Below are 17,651 nucleotides of genomic sequence, written 5' to 3'. Positions count from 1 at the left end.
TGTGGGACGACATGTTTGAGCGATGTTTGAAAACCTACGCCATAAAAAGGGCAGCCCTGTCCCCGTCCTCCAAAGGTGTCCTCTCTGGCGTCACTTTCCCCTCCTGAGGATTGTGCTGTTGGACTGACGATGTCTTCCTTCTGAGCAGGTCTGCTGCTGGAGGACAACCCGTCCATCAGAGCCATCACTCTGGGACACGGTCACATCCTGCTTGGGACCAAGAACGGGGAAATCCTGGAGATAGACAAGAGCGGGCTGATGACGCTGCTGGTTCAGGTGAGACAAAAAGACTCTGGTCTGTCCAGCAGAATCGATCAGAATTCCAGGCCTAGTCCTGGTGAGATGCTACATGCTGTTGGAAGGAGAGTTGTTTGACCTGTAGCAGCCACCAGGCTCACCTGGGGAGGCATGCAGGCCTCCAGCAGCCCTGAAGACATCTCCAACACTTCTTTCCTGCTTCTGTCCTTCACTGGAAAACCGAGCTGATCAGGGAGTCCTTCCTCCCTGATCCACTTCTTCTCAGGTACCTCACCTGCGTTGTCTTCCCTGTGGTACTTCTATGTTCAGGGTCACATGGAGGGGGATGTGTGGGGGTTGGCGGCCCATCCTCTACTTCCTGTCTGTGCCACTGTCAGTGACGACAAAACTCTGAGGATCTGGGAGCTGTCGACCAATCACAGGATGGTTGCTGTTCGTAAGCTGAAGAAAGGTGACACCTGTTCAGGTAAGCGCAGGTTTTCTGCTTGTTTCTCTTGGCTAACCTGTATTCTGTGTCACCTGCCAGGTGGGCGGTGCTGCACCTTCTCTCCAGACGGTAAAGCTCTGGCAGTCGGTCTGAATGACGGCAGCTTCATGGTGGTGAACGCTGACACCCTGGAGGACATGGTGACCTTCCACCACCGCAGGGAGCTCATCTCAGATATCCGCTTCTCCTTAGGTACCTGAACTCACTGCCCAGGGGTGACAGGTGTTGAAGCTGAGTCCCTAAAGTGTCAGGGGTGTTTCACAGATGCAGGAAAGTATTTGGCTGTGGCATCCCATGATTCCTTTGTGGACATCTACAATATCCTGACCAGTAAGAGGGTTGGCATCTGTAAAGGAGCTGGAAGCTTCGTCACCCACATCGACTGGGACTCCAGAGGTGGACTCGCCTGTTTTAATTAACCTCAGATGTTGACATTTCCCTGCTATTCAAGATCCTAACCTAACATCTCATTCCAATGTTTTCCCTACAGGTAAACTCCTCCAGGTGAACACCGGAGCTAAAGATCAGCTCTTCTTTGAGGCTCCACGAGGACGCAGACAAAACATCAGCGTCTCGGAGGTCAGAAAGCAGGTCTCCCTGTTTTCTCAGAGGCATTTGTTCCCTGAGGTCATAATGCTGTTTCTGTGTCCAGTTTGAGAAGATGGACTGGGCCACTTGGACGTCTGTTTTGGGTCCCACCTGTGAAGGAATATGGCCGTCATTCAGCTTTGTGAACGCTGCTTCGCTCACCAGAGACCAAAAACTTCTTGCCACAGGAGATGACTTTGGCTTCGTCAAACTGTTCAGCTTCCCGTCCCGGGTGAGTCCAGAGACAGAGTCCGAAGCTGGTTTTCCTGGAGGATCTCTGTTCATCTCCTCAGTCTCTTCTCCCAGGGTCAGTTTGCTAAGTTTAAGAAGTACGTGGGTCACAGCACGAATGTGACAAACGTGCGCTGGTCCAATGATGATGCAGTGCTTCTGTCTGTGGGCGGAGCTGACACGGCGCTAATGATCTGGTCCAGAGAGCCGCCGGGCCACAAGGAGAGCAAAGCTGTGGACAGCGAGGAGTCTGACGACGACCCTGAGGAGGACGGAGGTAACAGCAGAGGTCACAGTGGACATCTGGCTGGAGGGCTCTCAGATTCATTTGAGTTTTAGAGACGCAGTTATGTCTCTAAAACTCAAATCTAGTTGAGTTTTAGAAAAAAAGCTAGCTCTGCTGACCCTGCAGACCTAATCACAAAGATTAGTTGTGCTAATGCTAGGTGCTACAGCAACTTGGTAATTTGGTGAATCCAAGTTCAAGCATGTTTTACCCACCATGTATCAATAAGACATGTGCCACATCATGGCATAGCGCCCTCAGTAGGCTCGTATCTGTCATTACACACCTACCTGCACAATTTGCGCTTCAGGAAATGATTCTTTGGAACAGGCCTTTAACTCATCATTTCAGTTTTATAGTTGAGTTTAGCTGTCACACATTTCAAAATTAGCCCAAGTGCTAAAGCAAATGAAAAACTAGCTCTTCTATTAGCACATTAGTGGATTTGTGGATGCGTGTTCACCACTGCAAAGATGTGTAAAGTTCTGGTCAAGGAAAAACAGCAACATTCAGCACCCAGGACTGAACGTCTGCTCACTCATCCAGAGTGAGCAGAATCGTCTGAGAAACAGTAACTGGTGTATTTCTGTTTTTTAGGGTACGACAGTGATGTGGCTCGGGAGAAGGTGGTGGACTATGTCACTAAGATCTACTCAGCAAGCATCAGGAACATGACAGGAACCAAACCCCACCTGCAGCACAGAGAGCTTCCTCTGGAGGACAGGTAACCTGAAGGCCTCATCAGGCCTCTTGATGAGTTCAAGTGCAGTTTGTTATTAACGCCGCTCTTCCTGTTCAGGCCTCCTGTGAGCCGGGCCGTGCCGCTGCCCGACAAACTGCTGAAGGACAACGTGACTAAGAAGAGGAAAGCGGTGGAGGTCGGCACATGGGATCTGCTCGATAATGTCCAACATGTCCTGACCTCGACTCTAACTGCTTGTCTGCGTCTGTTAGGAGCTGCTGCTGGAACACGTCTTCGGCTACCGAGGCTTCGACTGCCGCAACAACCTGCACTACCTCAACGACGGCGCCGACATCATCTTCCACACCGCCGCTGCTGTCGTCATCCAGAATCTGTCTGCCGGTGCGTAGGACCGTCAGTTACCGTCAGTCATTGCTAATGTTGCTCATGAGGTCACCTTTCCTGCTTCCTGTCCTGACAGGAACTCAGAGTTTCTACCTGGAACACACAGACGACATTCTCTGTCTGACGGTCAACCAGCACCCAAAGTACCAGAACATTATCGCCACTGGACAGATCGGTAAGTGTGAGACTTCACATCACCTTCAGGTGATCTCACCTGCCTCTCAGGTAGCAGTAGCATAGCATAGAAGGTTCTGGTTCATGATCATAGTGAGATCTCTCTGGTTCCATCAGAAAGTAGGAGCGCTAAGTAGAACATCTAAAAGAACCTTTTCAGTAAACCCCACCACCACCTGAATAAATCTATGAAAGAAGTTATCTGCTTTCATGTCACAGTCGGGTAAAATATCTCAGCTCAAGAGTCATTAACAAACTGGTTTCAGCTCATGTCCAATCAGGTTGGGTTCATTTAGGTCAGATCATTTCAGCACAGACTTCTGAGGTCAGGTTCTTATTGGTTGAGTACTTTGAGGTCAGGTTCTTGCAGGTCGGGTCCATTCTGGTGGAAAGCTCATTGGTAGGTCCCACAGGGTCATCCATGGAGTGAAGGTTCCCAGGTGAACCAAGCTCAACTGTAAAGGTGTAGGACCTGCTGGCTCTCGGAAGAATAATCTGAAATCTATTGAAGGGTTCAGTCTTCATTTGAAGCTGCAGGAATGGAGAATCAACTGAACATAAACTGGGGCTTGTCCGGGATTCTGTCTTGGACAAGCTCCCAGTTTCTGCTACTACTCGGGTTTCCTGCAGGTCCAGTGAGGCTGCAGAGCAGAGTAAGGGTACCAGAGGGAGCCAGGTGTGTGGTAGCTGCTCCATGTTTCCTCCTGTCGGAGGTTGTAGTCAGACTGCAGGTCGTTAGCTGCTCTGCACATTGCTTTCATGCATGACTGGCTGCTTTTGGTCCATCACACCTTTCCTTCTTTTCCACTGCTTCCTCATTGTCACCACCTCTCCTCGCCACCAGGTGACATCTCTGACCTGCCAGGTAAGGCTGCCTCTACCTTCCTCACAGTGCTCATCTTCATTCACACACATGATTCTGTTTTGCTCTGCTGTGCCGTCTGCTGTCGGTGCGTAGAGACCGAGGTGTCCGGTGAGTACCAGCGGTCAGGATCCGGGTCGAGTCCGACCCATGTCTGTTCTGTTCTAGACTAGAGCTGCTCTCATGTGGGCTCAGAAAACACTCGCTGCAGAACCTGCAGGTGAAGGAAGGTCTGATCTGGACGCTTGTTGTTTCTGGTGTCATCAGACAGAAAAGTGACGCACCTGGTTTTTTCTTTTTGATTCCAGACTGAAAGAAAAATGGTTCCCAGTTTTTATTCTGACAGCAATAAAATAATTTCTTTCAAAGGAATGAATAATTCTGATATTCTCTCAGGATCAGAATTGAGTTATGTTCATACCCTGATTCTGGTTCTGGTAAAGATGAACATTTTTCCAAAGGGTTCTGGTTTCACCATCAGTCTGAGCTCGATAAGTGACAGAACCTGAACAGAACCAGGTTCTGTATTGAGTGTTTTCATCAGGATGATGGTGGCAGACAGGAAGTAGGAGCCCTTGTGGCCTGATTGCTCCCCATGTAGAACTGACTGATTGGTTCACTTTGTCCCCCGTTTGGACCGGGTTCTGTCAGATGAATTGAGTGATTTATTTGTTGACGGTTCTGATCTGAATGAACATTTCCTCTTCCTGTTTTAAACCTGGATCACCTCAACCTCCTAGTGGTTGGGTCATTACTTGCTGGTGTAAATATCCTGTGAACTTTGATTGTTCGTGTTCCACAATTAGAAGATAATTAGTACAGAATGATCTGTTCTCTAACAGATCATTTGTTAGAGCTGCAAGGAAGTTTCTATCTTACTGGGACTCCTAGATTTTGTGGCTCCTTGACTCCAACACAATTTCTGTGACTCTAGATTTACTGTTTTGCAGGCTCTGACTTTGGTTCTCTGATTCTGGTGTCTCCTCACAGGCCTTGCTCCATCCATCCATGTGTGGGATGCAGTGACCAAGCAGACTCTGTCCATCCTACGGTGTTCTCATGCCAAAGGCGTAGGTTATGTCAACTTTAGCGCAACAGGGAAGTTACTGCTTTCAGTGGGGGTGGAACCTGAGCATACCATCACGGTGTGGAGATGGCAAGATGGTAAGTTATGAAGCTAGAAACATGGAAGCATCTCTCTGCTGTCAAGGACCAGTGGTCTCACGCTCATTATCTGTCGGAGTAGAGTAGAAGCCTTTTCTGTTTTGCTTTGCTGCATTTGAAGCGCGGACATTTGACCCTTTACCTCCATGACAGGCACCAAGGTGACCAGTAAGGGCGGTCACGCTGAGCGGATCTTTGTGGTCGAGTTCAGACCCGACTCAGACACTCAGTTTGTGTCGGTGGGAATCAAACACATCAAGTTCTGGACCCTGGTCGGTGGTTCCCTCATGTATAAGAAAGGTGTGATTGGCTCAGTGGAGGATGGCCGCATGCAGACCATGCTGTCTGTCGCCTTTGGTGCTGTAAGTCCCAGTTATATGTAGTCCATTTATGTCTACCAAGTTTTAGTTTTATTGTAAATGAATGTTTTCCTCCTAGAATAATCTGACGTTCACCGGTGCAATAAACGGAGATGTGTACGTCTGGAGGGACCACTTCCTGGTCCGAGTAGTGGCGAAGGCGCACAGCGGTCCCGTCTTCACCATGTACACCACGCTGAGGGACGGACTCATCGTCACTGGAGGGAAGGAAAGGCCGTAAGGAATTCAACTCACCTTCAGAGCTGTGGTCAGGGGTTAGTCAGGGTACTAAGAAGGTTTACAGTCAGAAGGTTTACATGTGTAAAACAACATGTCTCTATCAGTTGTGGAGATGTTCTTGTTTCATTAAAGCTAAGACTCCTGACTATCATCAATGTTCTGCAGATACTTTAGAAGAAAGAAACTAAAACTGGTCCAGTTTCTCTGCATCCTCATTGCTCTGGGATCCAGCTGTTAGTCACTTTGGCTCTGAATTTATCAGTGCAGGATGTAAAGACCAGATCCTTTACTCAGAAAGGCTAGCTCTGTCTCCAGAGGAGCAGTACTCCATTCGGGTGTTTGTTTCACAGGACCAAAGAGGGGGAGCTGTGAAGCTTTGGGACCAGGAGATGAAGCGCTGCAGAGCCTTTCAGCTGGAGACCGGTCAGCCAGTCGAGAACGTTCGATCCGTCTGCAGAGGGAAGGTAAGACTCACAGTCTGCTTCCGACCATCAGGGAATAAGTCTCTCCATCGTCTAAGTGTCCATGCTTTTAGAGAAGAGCCAGAGAGGCTTTTCTCTCTCTGTTCTCAGAGAAGGCTGGTCCCTCCTGACCCATCTTCTCCCGCTTGCTTTGTTTTTTGTTGCTCTTTTGAAGCCTTTCTTGGCTCATCCTCCAAATCTACAAATGGATCTGGTCAGCTGCTCTCTCAGCGCAATTGATCAAATTTTCTTGAGGAGAAACCTGGACAGAGGACACACCCAGAGGGAAACATCCTGGGTTTATTCATGACAACAGGATCTCTGTTTGGAGTTGGCGGATACCTGGCATGTCGATAAATTAGTGACGGATTGGGCCGACTAGCGAACACTCAGACTGACATGCTGTGGGTCAGAGACGCAAGTTGGATGCGATTCTTGCTGAGACTCGTAGCCGAGCTGCAGACTCTAAAACTCTCTAGCAGGAAGGAATCCATCCTGGAGAAGTTGCTTGTTTCGGTTCAGTTGGACGGCCACACTGATTTGGATGATTGGAATGAGCCGATGGATCGGTGAGACTTTAGGCAGATTGAAATGTAACATCTACCCGACCTAAAGCTTTCTGTATCTGAACTGTGTTCGCCTCGGCTGGCTGGATATCTCAGATCTCCAGGAAGATAAGTGAACATGACGCTCCTGCTCTCCTCGCTCCCTTCTGAAATCGTCCATGTCACTGTGGAGCAGAGCGCTCCCAAGGACTTGCTCCGAGATAATACCATCATATCAGACTGTTGCCTGGGAGAGCGAGCTGCACGGTTTCATGGTCATGCAACAGTAAATGGATGCACTCCGTGATGTCACCGCCTTTTGCTGGCTTCATGTATGAGCCTAAATTCCTATTAGTTTTTAAATTACAGATTATTTGTTCTTATTCTTATTAAACACGGGGAACCAATTTGTTATTTTGTTCGTATCTCCCTCCAATTAATGTAAAACACTTTGAACTGCCTTGTTGCTGAAAATACATTGTCGCGCTCAATCCAAGGTCCTAATCTTCCATAATATCTAATCCTCTTTGTTGCAGGGTAAGATTCTGGTGGGAACCAAAGACGGGGAGATCATAGAGGTTGGAGAGAAGAATGCTGCTTCCAACACCATGATCAATGGTCACACTAAGGGAGGAATCTGGGGTTTAGCATCACATCCTTTCAAAGACGTCTTCATCTCTGCTAGCGATGATGGGACCATACGCATCTGGGACCTGGCTGACAAGGTATTTTCCTCCAGAGTCCAGTCTGGCCTTCAGATTTCCTGCAGTGCAAACTTTCATTTGTTTTTCTGCTTTAGAAACTCCTGAACAAGGTGAGTTTGGGTCACCCTGCCAAATGCACATGCTACAGCCCCAATGGAGAGATGGTTTCCATCGGCATGGAGAATGGCGAGTTCATCGTGCTGCTGGTCAACTCCCTCACTGTCTGGGGCAAAAAGAGACCGCAGTGTCTCCATCCAGGACATCCGGTAAGTAAAGCAGTGCATTTGAGCTGAGCTCCTCCATGTGGCGTCTGTGAACATCTGAGGGTCGTTGTGGTCCAGGTTCAGTCCAGATAACCGGTTCCTGCAGTGGGTTCAGTAGAAAGTGCTGTAGATTTCTATGATCTGACTCTGGGCCCGTCACTCAACCGAATCGGATACTGTAAGGACATCCCCGGCTTCGTTATCCACATCGACTTCTCTGCTGACAGCAAACACATCCAGGTGATCGGGTTCAAGCTTTGGGTTTTTGACTGATCTCTGCAGCCTCTAACAGTTCACATCTTCGCCTTGTGTCAGGTGTCCACCAGCACCTACACTCGTCAGGTCCATGAAGTCCCCTCAGGGAAGATGGTCACAGAGCTGAATGTCATTGAACGGATCACCTGGGCGACCTGGACCAGGTGAGACTGACGCTGAGGTTGGGAAATGCACCTTTAGTAACAATTCTATTCATCAGGAGCCTGTAGTTAGAAAGCATGATGTCTGACTTGGTTCTGGTCCAAACCTGAAAGTTCTCCAGGACTTTTCCTGAAGGTATTGACAGACTTTGGTTGGATAACTCTGATAGGCTCGCTAAGGAACCAATGAGAAGCCAGGTTTCATGTTGCTTTGAAGGCAGCACAAAGTTCTCAATGGAAAAATAACAACATTTATGACCTGTGAAGCAAGATGAGCTCCACCCCCTGACGGAGATACCGCCCTGAGGTTCCACCGACACCAGAAACAAAATCTGCAAACCTCAGTCCTCTTCGGCTTCCCTGCTGGGAGTATCAGGTCAAATTCAGACAGAAGAGGCACAAACGAACCTTTTCCTGCTGCAATGCAGTACCTGTATCTACCAGCAGAGGGCAGGAGCCTGTAGCTTTAAGTTCTTCTGATTCTGGTTCTGTAGAACTGGACCTGAACTTTAAGACTCGTCCCAGTGATTATTCTGGACAGCTTTATAACAATTCAAAGATAAGACTGAAAGTGATCCAGTAGAACCTGAGCCTGAACCCAAACTGGATCAGTAGAACCTGACGGGCCCGGTCCGGCTCCCGGGAACAGAACCGAGGCGCCTCTCATATTTCATGGATAGAAACGGAGGGTTTGGTACAGGCAGCTCTGAAGTCCATCAACATTTCTTTAATGAATGAATTAGTTCATCTTTAGCAATAAACTCTCACTGAGTCCGAACGTCCTCCATTACAGAACCAGGATCCGGTTCTGGTCGTGTTTAAGAATCACAAAAGGAATTACGGAAAAGTGAATCATTTTTTTGTCTGAAAGCCAAACCATCAGGTTACTTGTTACTTGTTTCTGACCGGTTCTAACCGGTTCTGACCGTTCTGACTCGTTCTGACCGGTTCTGACCGGTTGACTGGTTCTGACCGGTTCTGACTGGTTCTGACCAGTTCTGACCGGTTCTAACTCGTTCTGACTGGTTCTGACCAGTTGACTGGTTCTGACCGGTTCTGACCGTTTCTGACCGGTTCTGACTCGTTCTGACTGGTTCTGACCGGTTGACCGGTTCTGACTGGTTCTGACCGGTTGAGTGGTTCTGACCGGTTCTGACCGTTCTGACCTGTTCTGACTCGTTCTGACTGGTTCTGACCGGTTGACTGGTTCTGACCGGTTCTGACCGGTTCTGACCTGTTCTGACTCGTTCTGACTGGTTCTGACCGTTGACTGGTTCTGACCGGTTCTGACCGGTTCTGACCGGTATGACTCGTTCTGACTGGTTCTGACCGGTTGACCGGTTCTGACCGGTTCTGACCTGTTCTGACTCGTTCTGACTGGTTCTGACCGGTTGACCGGTTCTGACTGGTTCTGACCGGTTGACTGGTTCTGACCGGTTCTGACCGGTATGACTCGTTCTGACTGGTTCTGACCGGTTGACCGGTTCTGACCGGTTCTGACCGGTTCTGACCTGTTTCTGACTCGTTCTGACTGGTTCTGACCGGTTGACCGGTTCTGACTGGTTCTGACCGTTGACTGGTTCTGACCGGTTCTGACCGGTTCTGACCGGTTTGGGTTCTCTTGTTTCTCCAGCATCTTTGGTGATGAAGTTCTGGGCGTTTGGCCGCGAAACGCCGACAAGGCCGATGTCACCTGCCCTGCGTTTCGCACGCCGGCCTCAACCTGGTGACCGGAGACGACTTCGGCCTCGTCAAGCTCTTCGATTTCCCCTGCCCGGAGAAATTTGTAAGAGACGGAGTCTGACCGGAACGTGTTCCGGACCCGGCAGAACCGGGTCGACCCGTCAGAACCGGGTCGACCCGTCACCCCTGTCCTCTCTCTGGCTGTCCCTCCAGGCGAAGCACAAGCGCTACTTCGGCCACTCGGCTCACGTCACCAACGTCCGCTTCTCCTGCGACGACAAGTATGTTATCAGCGCCGGAGGCAGCGACTGCAGGTCAGAACCGGGTCAGAACTGACGAGACTGGAGAAGTCTCTAGAGATTCTCCATAGATGTTATCGTGTTAATAGTAAAATATTGAAATGTTACTGTAATGCAGACTCTCTGGTTTCATCTTTCTGCTCATAAACAAACATTATGCAAAGAAATATTGTTCTCAAAAGAAAATTAGACACAGACGTACCGTTGAACTCTAAAACGTCTTCTCTTCAAACACTTCAAATAATAAGTCTTTGTTATAAACTTAATATTAATTTTAAAATCGAGACAAATTTCTTTAGTTGAAACCCAAATTCTTTTTGTGCCCATATTTGTACTTTCTGAAGTTCTGTAGACAATCTGTCATGTAATCTACAGATTTAATCTGCTGGGTTTAATCTACCGGATTTAATCTGCTGGGTTTATATAGCTCAGACTCTCCTCTGTCTATAAAAGCAGAAATTGATCAGCAGGATTTTGTTTTTATTGATCCAATTTTCCATAAATTCTGCCTTTTATTTTCTCAGGAGGTTTTGTGTTCATGCAGCTGGTTTGGTTTGGGTTGGTTGGGTTGGGTTGGGTTGGTTGGTTTGGGTTGGGTTGGTTGGGTTGGTTGTTGGTTGGTTGGTTGGGTTGGGTTGGGTTGGTTGGGTTGGTTGGGTTGGGTTGGGTTGGGTTGTTGGGTTGGTTGGGTTGGTTGGTTGGGTTGGGTTGGGTTGGGTTGGTTGGGTTGGTTGGTTTGGGTTGGGTGGGTTGGTTGGGTTGGTTGGGTTGGTTTGTTGGGTTGGTTGGTTGGGTTGGGTTGGGTTGGTTGGGTTGGGTTGGGTTGGTTGGGTTGGGTTGGTTGGTTGGTTGGTTTGGGTTGGGTTGGTTGGGTTGGGTTGGTTGTTGTTTGGTTTGGGTTGGGTTGGGTTGGGTTGGTTGGGTTGGTTGGTTTGGGTGGTTGGGTTGGGTTGGGTTGGGTTGGTTGGGTTGGGTTGGGTTGGTTGGGTTGGTTGGTTTGGGTTGGTTGGGTTGGGTTGGGTTGGGTTGGGTGGTTGGGTTGGGTTGGGTTGGTTGGGTTGGTTGGTTTGGGTTGGTTGGGTTGGGTTGGGTTGGGTTGGTTGTTGGTTGGGTTGGTTGGGTTGGTTGGTTGGTTGGGTTGGGTTGGTTGGGTTGGGTTGGGTGGTTGGTTGGGTTGGTTGGTTGGGGTTGGGTTGGTTGGTTGGGTTGGGTTGGTTGGTTGGTTTGGTTGGGTTGGTTGGTTTGGTTTGGGTTGGGTTGGGTTGGGTTGGTTGGGTTGGTTGGTTTGGTTTGGGTTTGGGTTGGTTGGTTGGTTGGTTTGGTTTGGGTTGGTTGGTTTGGTTTGGGTTGGTTGGTTGGTTTGGTTTGGGTTGGTTGGTTTGGTTTGGGTTGGGTTGGGTTGGGTTGGTTGGGTTGGTTGGTTGGTTTGGGTTGGTTGGTTTGGTTTGGGTTGGGTTGGGTTGGGTTGGTTGGGTTGGGTTGGTTGGTTTGGTTTGGTTTGGTTTGGTTGGGTTGGGTTGGTTGGGTTGGGTTGGTTGGGTTGGTTGGGTTGGGTTGGGTTGGGTTGGTTGGGTTGGTTGGTTTGGGTTGGTTGGGTTGGTTGGGTTGGTTGGTTTGGTTTGGGTTGGGTTGGGTTGGTTGGGTTGGTTGGTTTGGGTTGGTTGGGTTGGGTTGGGTTGGGTTGGTTGGTTTGGGTTGGTTGGGTTGGTTGGGTTGGTTGGTTGGTTTGGTTTGGTTTGGTCCATTTCATATATTATTTGATGTCGATCAAAAGCCCCCATATAAACGTCATAATGAACGAGTTTAAACCCTTAAATCTCAACCTGAAAAATAGAGGAAAACGGGATAGCGATCTGCTAATAATATATGAATAATCATAAATGATTATAAGCTGAAAACTCTGAGCAGCTTTCAGAAACGCGATCCGACTGTAACTGAAGACCATCATTTTTTTGTTTAATAGTAAAAATAGCTTTTTTAAAATTTGATCTCATTTTACTATAAAGATGAAATATTGACTAAATGTTACGATTTAGAAAACTGCAGTGAAATATTCACAGCTCAAGCTGAATATTGAGGCTGGTCTACTGCATGGCGACTGCAGCAGCAGGAACATCTCTTCTTCTTCTCTGCAGCCTGTTGGTGTGGCGATGCCAGTGAGTCCTCCTCTTCCTCTGATGAAGGCCCCGGACCTCCAGGCCTGCGATTGGCTGAAAGTGACGACCCCGTGAGTGTTTCAGGTTTATTGTTCTCTGTAGATCCGTGGAGAAACGTCTGATCTCCACCTGTAGCTGTCATGTGACGTGTTTGGTGTCAGTCTGTGCCTTTTTAAAATCTGACCAAACATTTGATACAGATTCATTTTGCTGGTGGTGCTATAATTTTAGGGCTTTTACATGTGGATGCTGTTGTGTTTGTGTCATGTGATGATGATGATGATGACGCACTAAAAGAGAAGATGGATCAGTGTTTGGTCCCAGCCGCTCAACCGTCAGATCATCTGTAGAAACTGATTTCTACCTCTAAAAGCAGCAGATGCAGGAGCCGCTGGGAGCCGCGCGGTGGCGCCGTTTCCTCCCTCTGCTCCACGCGCTGCCTGCTGCTGTGGGCAGAAGAAGAAGTTCTGCCTGAATCTGAAACTGTGAAGAACCAAAGTTCTGATCCAACACGGCCTCATGTAGCGCTGCTGAAGTCCAGCTCCGACCGGGTCGGAACCGGGTCCAGTTCCGATGTCATACTGAAGAGTCTCTGTGGTCCAACCCGGGCTGAGCTGAAGAACCATCTTGATTCAGAAGGGTTGGTCGGAACCGGGTCGGAACCTCTATCATAAATAAAACTGTCACATGAAGCACAACATGAGCGTTTCTGTGGTTTTATTGAACGTTCGGCTCCGTGTTCAGAACCGGCTCCGCTCGGTTGGTTACCACATGGTTCCCATCAGCGGTCATGGACTCGGAACCGAAGAGCTCCAGAATCTCAGCCAGTTTGGATCCGTCTGGTTCTGGGGGAGGAGTCAGATCAGCGTCACGTGACTTACTGCGTCATCATCATGGCGGCTGCCGGTGTCGTTCACGGTGAGGTTGGTGGTTGGTGACGGAATGAGGTGAAGAGCAGCAGAACCAGAAGAAGAGAAAAGAATCTACTCGGCAGCTGAACAGACCTGTGGGCTTTGACTAGACCCTCCGGCTGACCAGTTCGGTATGTGAGGAGCTGCTTTTACTGATTCTGTTGAACTTTAGGCCGTTTGGTTCATCAGTCTGAATATTATTATTTCTAATCTGCTGATTTAGTTCAGATGTTTAATCTGCAGAAACTTTTATTTTGAAAGATTCTCTCTTCCGTTTCTCAGATCAGCTGAGGGGAGTCTTTGTGTTTCTGTCGTTTCAAATTCAATACTTGATTGATACCATAAAGTTCCAACTCAGTTCCTGTAGACGGATCTGCTGTAGCAGTCTGTGTCACATCGAACTGGAAGAAGCTTCTGACTGACACCGTTTCATGAAGAGGATGGTCAGAGTTATGCTTAATTTTCCTGATTTTGTGTGAAATCCTTCTTTGCATCATCATCATCATCAGCAGGGTTTTCACAATAAAAGTCCAACAAATAAATCAAAATGCTTTTTCCTCCAGTGAGGACAGATGCAGTTTGTCTCCTGGCTGAACAGAAACACCTGTCCTCCACCTGTGTCCTCTGTAGCTATGAGTGTGATGTCATCAGTGATGCGGGCTGCGCGGCTGCTCCGGAGCCCCGCCCCTGCTCACCTGGCCTCAGAGCAGACCACTGACCTCCAAGCAGGTAAGGCTGTGGATGTTAGCTTAGCTTGTGGTTGGTGACCTGCACTAGAGTAAAGGCTAATGACTCACTTGGTGCAGGTCAAAGGTCAGAGGAAGGAGCAGAAGAAGCTCAAAGTGGACAAACAGGAAGTGGAGATCAGACAGGGCATGACGGCGGCGGCGCTGGCGGCGGCCATGAACAGAGACTTTGGTGAGCAGCCGAGCTAACGCCGGTGACCCGATTCCCCTGCAGATTCTACTGACCCGGTTCTGCTGCAGACCACGTTCTGGAGGCGCTGCTCAACACACCGGCGGACCTGGACTCGCTCGGGCCCGACTCGGTTCTGGAGGACAGCTGGATCAAGGAGGCGGTGATCCGGTCCGGGATGAAGTTCACATGGGCCAAGCTGAGCGAGAGCCGAGAGCGGCCCGACAGAGACGCCCAGAGGAGGTAGGGGCGGAACCGGGCCCGACCGGACCCGACCCGGCCCGGCCCGGCCCGCCAATCATCCGACTGACCTGTCTGTGACCCTTCCCTGCCCCCAGGCCCCCCGCTGACCCCGCGCTCCTGGTGAGTCGCCCCCCGGTGGTCACCATCATGGGTCACGTGGATCACGGGAAAACGACGCTGCTGGACAGCCTGAGGAAGAGCCAGCTGGTCGCCATGGAGGCCGGCGGCATCACGCAGCACATCGGAGCCTTTCTGGGTAACGGTGCCGCGGGGGGGCGGGGCCAGCCGGGAGGCTCCGCCCCCAAAGCTCCCAGCTCCTTCTTCGCAGAGCTCCCGACCTCTGACCTTTGTCCATCCCTCCTCCAGTCCAGCTGCCGACTGGGGAGCGGATCACCTTCCTGGACACGCCGGGCCACGCTGCCTTCTCCTCCATGAGGGCCCGCGGCGCCAACGCCACCGACATCGTGGTGCTGGTGGTGGCGGCCGACGACGGCGTCATGAACCAGACCGTGGAGTCGGTCCAACACGCCAAGAACGCCAAAGGTAGGAGCGGGCGTGGTTCTGGTGTTCTGGTTCTGGTGTTCTGGTTCTGGTGTTCTGGTTCTGGCCCGGTGTTGGATCCAACATTCTTGCTGGACATTAATATGGACACAGGGAGACGGTTCCATTTTCTGGTCCAATCTTCCAACTGAACGGAGAACTCTGCCCAGAGATCCCGGTCCCTCCGTCTTCGGACCAGAACCAACATTGAGACTCAGCTTGATTACAACTGTTTGCATAGAAGGAAAACAAATTGTCTAGATTGTGTCTTTGCATCTCCTGAGGTTCCAGTTGTTTGTCTCTCTGGACCTTAAAGCTTCGTGTCTTTCCGTCTCATAAAACCCGAGTTTCTCTGGACGTCCAGTCATGGATCCATCGTCCTGCTCCGGGATTCTCTGGGTCTGATGCAAACGACTCATTGGTCCCGGGAGCAAACAAGGGATTCTTAAAGTCTCCTGATCTGTATTTTCAGTGCCCATCATCGTGGCGATCAATAAGTGTGACAAGCCGCAGGCCGACCCCCAGCGGGTGAAGCGGGAGCTGCTGGCGCACGGCGTCGTCTGCGAGGAGTTCGGCGGCGACGTTCAGGCCATCCACGTCTCGGCTCTGAAGGTGAGACGATCCGAACGGAACCGCCGCGGCCGGACCGACCCGAACCGCCGCGGCCCGACCCACGATGTCGCTGTTTCCAGGGCGACAACCTGCAGGCTCTGGCCGAGGCCACGGTGGCGCTGGCCGAGGTTCTGGAGCTGAAGGCGGACCCGGACGGCCCGGTGGAGGCCGTCGTTATCGAGAGCCGGACCGACAAAGGCAAAGGGTGAGTCCTCCGGAACCGGGTCCGGTTCTGACGGGAGTTCCTCTGACGGACCCGCTTCCTGTGCCCAGCCCCGTGACCACGGCCATCGTCCAGAGGGGGACGCTGCGGCGCGGCTGCGTCCTGGTGGCCGGCCGTGCTGGGCCAAGGTCCGCTTCCTGTTCGACGAGAACGGCCGCACGGTGCCGGAGGCGGCGCCGAGCGCGGCGGTCCAGGTGGTCGGATGGAAGGAGCTGCCGTCTGCCGGAGAGACGGTGCTGGAGGTGGAGTCAGAGGTGAGGGCCAGAACCGGGCCGGAACCGGCGTCTGATCGGTGAATCTCTGATGTGCATTAGCTACTTCCTGTGTGGACCGCTGCAGTAAAAGCCTGTCCTGTGGCCTGCAGCAGCGGGCCAGAGAGGTGGTGGAGTGGAGGAGCTACCAGGCGGAGCAGCACAAGCTGCTGGAGGAGCAGAGCGCCATCCAGCTCAAGCAGCAGCGCCACCTGGAGGAGTACGGCGGGAGCGCGAGCCGCTGGCCCACCTGAGCTGGCGCCAGAGGAGGAAGGCGCTGTACCGGTCCGACAAGACCCGCTTCTCCATGCGGCCCAGCGAGCGGACAGAGAGCGACGAGGTCAGCCTGCCGCTCGTCATCAAAGGTGGGGACGGCGCTGACTGCTGACCTCTGACCTACTGCTGACCTCTGACCTACTGCTGACCTCTGACCTACAGGAGACGTGGACGGGTCGGTGGAGACGCTGCTGAACATCCTGGACGGCTACGACGCCCAGGACGAGTGCCAGCTGGACGTGATCCACTTTGGCGTCGGCGACGTCTCGGAGAACGACGTCAACATGGCCGCCGCGTTTGGAGGTACGTCTGGCGACCCGGGGTCAAACAGCGTTGGCTTGGTAACGGGAGCAGGTTCCTGTTCTGTTCTTCAGGGTCGGTGTACGGCTTCAACGTGGCGGCGAGCCGCAGCGTGACGCAGCTGGCGGCGCGGCGGGGCGTGGCCCTGCGGCTGCACCGCGTCATCTACCAGCTGGTGGAGCAGCTGCGCCAGGAGCTGAGCGGCAAGCTGCCGCCGCAGCGCCGCTGCTGCACCGTGGGTGAGTCCAGAACCGGGTCAGACCGCTCCCATCTGCTGGAGGGTCTCAGAACCCACAGTCTGCTCTGTCCACCTGTCCCGCCAGGTGAGGCGACGGTCCTCGCCGTCTTCGACGTCTCTGTGGGGAAGAAGAAGGTTTTGGTGGCCGGCTGCCGGGTCCAGAAGGGTCAACTGGACCGCCGGCTGAAGTTCCGGCTGATCCGAGGACGAGACACGGTGTGGGAGGGTGAGTGAGACCAGAACCGGGCCGGGTCCAATTGGTTCTGAACTTTAACTTCCTGTTGTTCTGAACCTCGGGGATTCATGTGGTCGGATTCTGATGGGATCTGGATGAACTGGTACATGTTCAGTTCAACTCGTTCTCCTGGTCAGGACCTTCTCTGATTGGCTGAGCAGGAGGTCAGAGGTCAGGTGGAACCTTCAGATATCATTAAACACCAGTTTCAGTTAAACCAATGCTGACAGTCACTTTATGTACGCGCTGCTCAAACCCTCCTCATTAGCAGTAACAAACGCTTTCCTGAACGTTGTTTCTGCCAATAGAACTTTTGGCAGCACATGCATAAGGATGATTGACAGATCAGGAGCGGTGCATCACCGTGGAGACGGTTAGGGTATAGAACAGTTCAGCTTTAATGAGCCGGTTCTGGTTCTGGTGCAGGTTCCGTGTCGGCGCTGAAGCACCATAAGGACGACGTGGCGACGGCGAAGGCGGGCATGGAGTGCGGCGTGTCGCTGGACGGCGAGGTGGAATTCAGCGCCGGTGATGTCATCGAATGCTTCGAGGAGCAGGAAGTTCTTCGGGTCACTTCCTGGGACCCTGGGTTCTGACCGGACCGGACCCTCAGACTGAGAAACGACTCGGTTCGGTTCTGAAGC

General features: G+C 51.4%; 2 protein-coding genes across 2 annotated transcripts in view; both read left to right on the top strand.

Moving 5' to 3' along the window:
- Positions 1-12,543, top strand: part of LOC129356404 (echinoderm microtubule-associated protein-like 6) — a 25,268-nt gene extending 12,725 nt beyond the window's left edge. Inside the window, 26 exon segments of the mRNA XM_055025993.1 lie at positions 1-75; positions 149-276; positions 568-709; positions 785-937; positions 1,010-1,141; positions 1,236-1,324; positions 1,398-1,565; positions 1,640-1,841; positions 2,448-2,574; positions 2,650-2,728; positions 2,805-2,934; positions 3,014-3,112; positions 4,964-5,137; positions 5,291-5,499; positions 5,576-5,733; positions 6,095-6,200; positions 7,279-7,467; positions 7,542-7,675; positions 7,677-7,712; positions 7,788-7,807; positions 7,810-7,949; positions 8,025-8,128; positions 9,759-9,820; positions 9,823-9,911; positions 10,022-10,122; positions 12,243-12,543. The exon segment at positions 1-75 is cut by the window's left edge and continues 37 nt beyond it. Of these exon segments, the coding sequence (XP_054881968.1) occupies positions 1-75; positions 149-276; positions 568-709; positions 785-937; positions 1,010-1,141; positions 1,236-1,324; positions 1,398-1,565; positions 1,640-1,841; positions 2,448-2,574; positions 2,650-2,728; positions 2,805-2,934; positions 3,014-3,112; positions 4,964-5,137; positions 5,291-5,499; positions 5,576-5,733; positions 6,095-6,200; positions 7,279-7,467; positions 7,542-7,675; positions 7,677-7,712; positions 7,788-7,807; positions 7,810-7,949; positions 8,025-8,128; positions 9,759-9,820; positions 9,823-9,911; positions 10,022-10,122; positions 12,243-12,267 (3,071 nt within the window). The 3' untranslated portion in view covers positions 12,268-12,543.
- LOC129356402 (translation initiation factor IF-2, mitochondrial-like) lies at positions 12,538-17,651 on the top strand. The gene is given in 18 exon segments (XM_055025992.1): positions 12,538-13,305; positions 13,522-13,617; positions 13,738-13,853; positions 13,855-13,903; positions 13,981-14,092; positions 14,161-14,332; positions 14,428-14,588; positions 14,699-14,875; positions 15,345-15,484; positions 15,565-15,689; positions 15,758-15,819; positions 15,822-15,961; positions 16,072-16,180; positions 16,183-16,323; positions 16,397-16,537; positions 16,609-16,773; positions 16,858-16,998; positions 17,434-17,651. Coding segments are annotated over 16 exon segments (2,112 nt in total). The 5' UTR covers positions 12,538-13,305; positions 13,522-13,617; positions 13,738-13,746; the 3' UTR covers positions 17,604-17,651.

Source organism: Poeciliopsis prolifica, unplaced genomic scaffold (assembly GCF_027474105.1).
Source record: "Poeciliopsis prolifica strain line A6 unplaced genomic scaffold, Auburn_PproV2 SCAFFOLD170, whole genome shotgun sequence".
Classification (NCBI taxonomy): Eukaryota; Metazoa; Chordata; class Actinopteri; order Cyprinodontiformes; family Poeciliidae; genus Poeciliopsis; species Poeciliopsis prolifica.
This window is presented reverse-complemented; position numbering and strand designations above follow the sequence as displayed.